Source organism: Populus alba, chromosome 3, assembly GCF_005239225.2.
Source record: "Populus alba chromosome 3, ASM523922v2, whole genome shotgun sequence".
Classification (NCBI taxonomy): Eukaryota; Viridiplantae; Streptophyta; class Magnoliopsida; order Malpighiales; family Salicaceae; genus Populus; species Populus alba.
In genome coordinates, this window is record NC_133286.1 from 4,064,647 (window position 1) to 4,070,587 (window position 5,941).

Sequence of the window (5,941 nt, forward strand, 5' to 3'; positions counted from 1 at the left end):
TTGAAGGTTGAGATGATTGGGCCATTGAAGGATCATTACTTGGAGTACTACCATCATGTGAAGACATTTTAAGGACCTAGCATAATTTATAAGATATCACTGGAAAATTCTTTCAACCAGATTACTGATTACTATCATAATTAAAGTTTCAATTCATTTCTATAACAAAATTCTGATTTCATGCTATTGCCAAAATAAACTCTATTATTGTTGGCCAAAATAGGCTTTAAGTCGAAAAAGAAACATAACTCTCTGAGTGGAAAAAAATTTACAGTGTATGGTTTTAGAAATAAATGAATGTTTAATGCTTTCTATGGAAAAAAATGATTTATAATTAGAGCATCTCTAATAACAAAACTCATTCAGATGAGTCAAATTGTTGGTATAGTTTCTTGAACATACACTGTAAATTCTCACAAATTCAGTTAAACAACCAACCCACCCAAATTCTCACTTCTGCAGTTCAACAATAACTAATCCATTATATCAACATCACAGAAAACGAACAGGGACAACCAATATCAACTTAAGTAGAAGTAAACGAACAAGGACAACCAAAAATTAACAACAATATTCATAGCTACTTGCAGAATATTCACATCTATAAAAATTAATGAACGAAATATTCACATTTTACAGCAATATTCACAACAATATTCAAAACAAACGAACATGTATTCTCAATGGGTCAATCGAACAGAAAAATAAAAGAACAGAGAAAACAAGATACATACATGTGGGAAAACCGATGGGTCAATCGATGGGAAGAATCGATGGGTCAATAGAGGGAAGAACCAATGGGTCAACAGATTGAACAGAGTGAAGAATCAATGCCACTGTTATACTCTCCTGCAAGTTCAACAGAGGGAAGAAGATGAAACAGAGGATAGCGAAAGGAGAAAGAAGAAAGAAAAAAGTAAAAACTCATCTAACCTTATGCTCAGAATTGAAACGGCGATCAAGGATTCAAGAGTCTTCTGCTCATCTGCTCTTCTTCACGACTGAGAATGAAATGGGTTTGACAAATTCTTGAAATTAATTAGGTCTTTTTCTCACTTCTGCTGCTCTACAATGCATTTGTCCCTTTGCTCTTGTTGTTTCAGGCATGAGGATATAAAAAACAATAAACCCGGGTCTCAGCCAGGTTTGTCTGGGCCAGCCGGGTCCCGGGTCGACCGGCTCTGACCAGTCCAATTCCTAGCCTGTTTTTCGCTTAGATACGGGTCGACCCACCGGGCAGGGCCGGGTCTTAAAACACTGGTATCAATCACATATTAGCATCTCAATTCAGTCTTTGTTTATTTTTATATATATAAAAAACGAACTATTCTAACAAATTATTTTGTTTCGATTAAATTTTTTTTTTTCAAATATATTGACACATAATTAAATAAAAACATTAAATAAAATATCATGTTGCGAGATCATATTTTTTTATTTATATCAATCACTTGGCATCCAGTTCGATCTTTGTTTATTGTTAATAACTCTTTTTAATAGTTATTAATAAATATAGTGAGAAAGTAATTTTATTGAAGACATTGATTACGCTTTCAAAGTGCTTGAATTGATTTTTGATCCGGCAAACATCTTCGTACTAATATTAGAACACAAGGAAAACAAGATAGATTAACACAAACTCCTTGATGCCATCAATCTTAGAAACATGTAAAGAAAAGCAAAGCCAAACGGGCATAGATAGGTATGGATAAATAGATAGATAAACAGTGCTCAAACTAGATATTTGAAGCAATTTTGTCCATGATGTTTCCCAGGACATTGTTGGACTCCCTCAACAACTTGATGCTCACATTCAGCTTCTCACGCTTTGCAGCTACCGCTGGAGATTCCTCTAACATTCTTTCTATCGCACCATCATGTCTACCGACAAGCTCCTTGACGATCTCCTCTTCCATTTCCTTGTTCACAAGATTTCGAAGACAGAACTGCAAATGCAGAGCCATAAAATCAACCAACCTCCTCAAAACAATTTTCCAGTAAGCAGTCATTCTCATTTTCAAGTCGAAAGCTTGAAGCAGAACATGCTGATCATACCCCCTGAGACCTGCAATTGGAACCTCTCCCAAACCTTCAATCTTGAAGGTAGAAATGTACCCTTTTTCATCACGCGTGAAATCATGCTGTTGAGCCATGAGCTTGCTCCAGTCATTCATGTATTCAGGATTGCTTGTATAATCTGTCAGTTTCTCCATTTGAACAATCTCTGTGACCCAATTTCTAGAATGCTCTTTCATTCTTGCTATGAGACTATGGCCTGCTCGTCGAGTGGATAGCTGAAGCTGGTGGTAGTTTTCCGAGTGATGCATCAAAACAGATATGACCACACCTTCAATGTAAGTCCATACTTTCTCAACAAAGGCAACTGGTATGTGTGATACCTTTTCAACCTTTTTCTGCAGAATAGCAAGGAAGGTGGTGCGGGGAAGGAAATTTGGCAATTGAATCCCTTTGGCTTCCTCCAAAACCTGAATCTCATCCATCAAAAAGTTCCCTGTAAGGTCATTTTCAGAGCACTTACGAAGTTCACCTGAGTATTGGTTGAGCATTTCAACCAATCTGGCAGTGCAATGCATATTTTTATCTTCTGGATACTCATCATACTCTCCTCTCACAATGATCTTGTTTAGCGACTCTTTGGCGGATCCAACAATGCCCATGAAAGTTGTGAGGGCTTCACCAACCGAGGACAAAGTCTTAGGCATCCTGTTCAGTTCCGAGATACTTGCATTCAGCTTTTCATTAATCTTTCTCACTATCTCTGGCAAGCATCTTGCTATAATAGTTGCTTGAATTTGAACCAGTTTTTGTGCCAAAACTGGGATGCCCACCATGGATTTATCAATCTTGGATAGAAGAGGATGATTTTCAAACAAGTCAGCTTCTTCCTTGCGTGCTTCCTTGTAAGATTCATCACCAATACGATTTCTCACACAGACATAACCCAGACCTATATTCACATCATCCGCCGTAACCTTCTCAAGCAGTCCTTCTGGAGCTCTGTCTGCTTTGGTGACCACGGCGAGAGTCCTCTCACCATTCTTATCCACTTTCTGTGACATCCTAATCGATTCACAAGTGGTAAAATCAACAGTTGCAGACAAAACATTAAGGATAATACTCTCTTCAGGCCTTATGTACTCCATAATGATATCCGCTATCTGCTCATAGATGTTTTCAGGCTGACCGTGGACAGGAACTCTAGTGATTCCAGGGAGATCAACCATTGTAAGGTCCGGAACGCCATTCTTTTTCACTACCAAAGTCAATGGCGTGTTCGATATGCCCTTAGCACTGCCTGCAATCTCATCAGTGGCAAGACTTATGGCATTGGCGATTTGGGCTTCACTGGTAGGTACTGTTTTGCCATTGAACTCCAAGGAAAGCTCTGGTTCTGGAGCTGTGTGATGTTGCAACCTCATTATGAGAGGTACTCTGGTGCAGATGCCCTGGCCACGAGGGAGGCTGATACCAGCTAGTGATTCAAGAACACTAGATTTCCCTGAAGATTGATCACCAACAACAACAATGGTGGGGAGTTGTATGCCTTCTTTCATGACCTGGAGATGCCTCAGCTTGTCAACGGCATCCAGTAGAGGTCGAATACGTTCATTGAATGATGATACGATGGGGACATGGCTGACTACCAGCTCTTGATGCTTTTCTTCAATGCTCTGTGGAAGTGATTCCACTTGGTTTTCCGAGCTATTCGACATTTCATCACTCACTGAACCCACTAAACTCATTAGTGTTAACAAAGGAAATTGTTTTCCTTTCTTAAATAAAGGAAAACACTTTCCGACAATGGCCAGAGGTGAAAAGCAGCCATTTTTTCATGCATTTTATTAACTGTTCATGTTAATTGTACTGTTCAATGAATAGTATAATTAACATGAACAGTGTATTGCGTATACTGTTCACTGAAAAATAGTGAGCAGTGCAATTCTCTTGCACTGTTCACTTGCCTGTGGGATTTTTTTTTAAAAGTGTGTTATTTTTTTAATATTTAAAAAAAATAGTTTAGAGTGAATTTATACCTTAATATTTTATCCAATTTTATTACATGCTAAAAATATTATTAAAACTATAGGTTTTGTCGGATGTATTTCGTACGTAATTGAATTATAAATAGTTTCATGGAATAGTAAAAAAAATTTCACAAGCTTATTTCTCTATAATATGATATGATATATATAGTTATATTTTATAAAATAAGCTATGTATGAATATAGAATATAATAAAAAAAATTCATCATTATACATTTTAGATTTCATTTTTTTTTATTGTAAGTGATTAAATATTTTATATATATATTAGATAAATTTGAAAAAAAAAATTAATTCATTAATAAATTATTTTCCAGTTTATTTTCCATAACACTACCAAATATCGGAAAATATTTTCCCGGAATTCACTTTCCAGGAATTCACTTTCCCCGGAATTCACTTTCCTGCAAACAAACAGAGCCTTAAAGTGATCCAGGTGGGATGTCAAATAGTGTGGACTCGGGAATCCTTCTTTTTGCGACGACTAAAGATCCACTTAATTTCTTTTTCCAAAAGGACAGTCGTTTGGGAAGCTTAACAATGAAGGAGATGATCCTTTTCATGGTATTTTTAAAGAGTACTAGGTTGGTTGCTTTCAAATGAGTGGCCCTGCGTGTTCTTTTCTGGTTTGTAACATCGTCACCAGGCACAGTTCAAAGAGGTTTCCTTGTTGGAGGTTGGGTCCTTAAGCATGAAGTCACTCCATGCTTGAAATCAGTAACCATTGCATGGATGGCTTTCCTTCTCTTGGAAGTTATGTCCGAAATAGCTATAGTCCAATCTTCTAAAAAATTAAACAAACTTAGGGGGCATTCCCTTAAAAAAAAAAATTATTTTTATTTTGTTTTGCTAAAAATTAATATTTTTTTATATTTTTAGATTATTTTGATGTATTGATTTCAAAAATAATTTTTAAAAAAATAAAAAAAATATCATTTTGATTTATTTATAAATAAAAATACTTTTAAACCATAATCACTGCAATAATTCCAAATAGACCTTAATGATTGAGAGCTCATTTTAAACTTATCAAGCAGAAAGCAAAATGATACTATGACGAGGACACGAGAAAACCAAATTGACAAGAATACGGAATCTTGAAAACTAAAAATTAGGCATAATTTTATACTTTTCAAAATAATTTTAGAAATTTATTTAATTAATTCATCACTTGAATTTTTTAGGTCTAGAATTGTAACTCATTGTATTAATTATATTTTAGTTCTCAATTCTTAAAAAATTATTTATAATCAAGTTACACTTGATTACTCATCTAAGTTTAAAATTTGACCAAGGGTTTTTAATATGTGTGACTCATGTTCATAACAAGTTGGCTTAAATATAAATCATAATTCTTATGAAAATAGAATTACTAAATAAATTAAATAATTTAATTTATTTAAAAAATTAAAAATTAATTGATTTATATTTGAAGATCAAGTATAATATCCAGTAACATGTCATGATCCTTCAAATATTGGAATATGGTTTAATGTGGCCTTCCATTAACTAGTTTTTCAGTGTAATTATTATTCATTCATGAAGAATGTTTTAATTTAGATATTATAACATGCAGTATGTTTGCTCTGTTAAATCATATTTATTCTTAACACCATAGTCATTGATTATTTGAATAAAAATTTTTAAATTCTTTTCAAATTTCATTTCATCTTGTATAAGAATTTCACAATCAATACTATTTGAGAATAAATAATTTTTTTTTTTTAATTCAACTAAGGTGATGAGTCCTCTTTTAATCACTAAACACCTATATATAGTTCATGTTTATATTCAATATCTTTCTATTTGTTACCCTTTATTTAGAAAACATGTAGTTATGATTAAAGTAAAATATTCTCTATATAAGATAGCTTAG

At 34.1% G+C, this 5,941-nt stretch overlaps 1 protein-coding gene across 1 annotated transcript; it reads right to left on the reverse strand.

Moving 5' to 3' along the window:
- Positions 1-1,603: 1,603 nt before the first annotated feature.
- LOC118045302 (dynamin-related protein 4C) lies at positions 1,604-3,776 on the reverse strand. Its single transcript, XM_035053900.2, has one exon. The coding sequence runs from the start codon at positions 3,762-3,764 to the stop codon at positions 1,737-1,739; it is 2,028 nt and encodes a 675-aa protein (XP_034909791.1). The 5' UTR covers positions 3,765-3,776; the 3' UTR covers positions 1,604-1,736.
- Between the last annotated feature and the right edge of the window lie 2,165 nt (positions 3,777-5,941).

Bases quoted from the DNA above. Each gene is read 5' to 3' on its own strand.
- LOC118045302 (XM_035053900.2), bottom strand. From the start codon at position 3,764: ATGAGTTTAGTGGGTTCAGTGAGTGATGAAATGTCGAATAGCTCGGAA.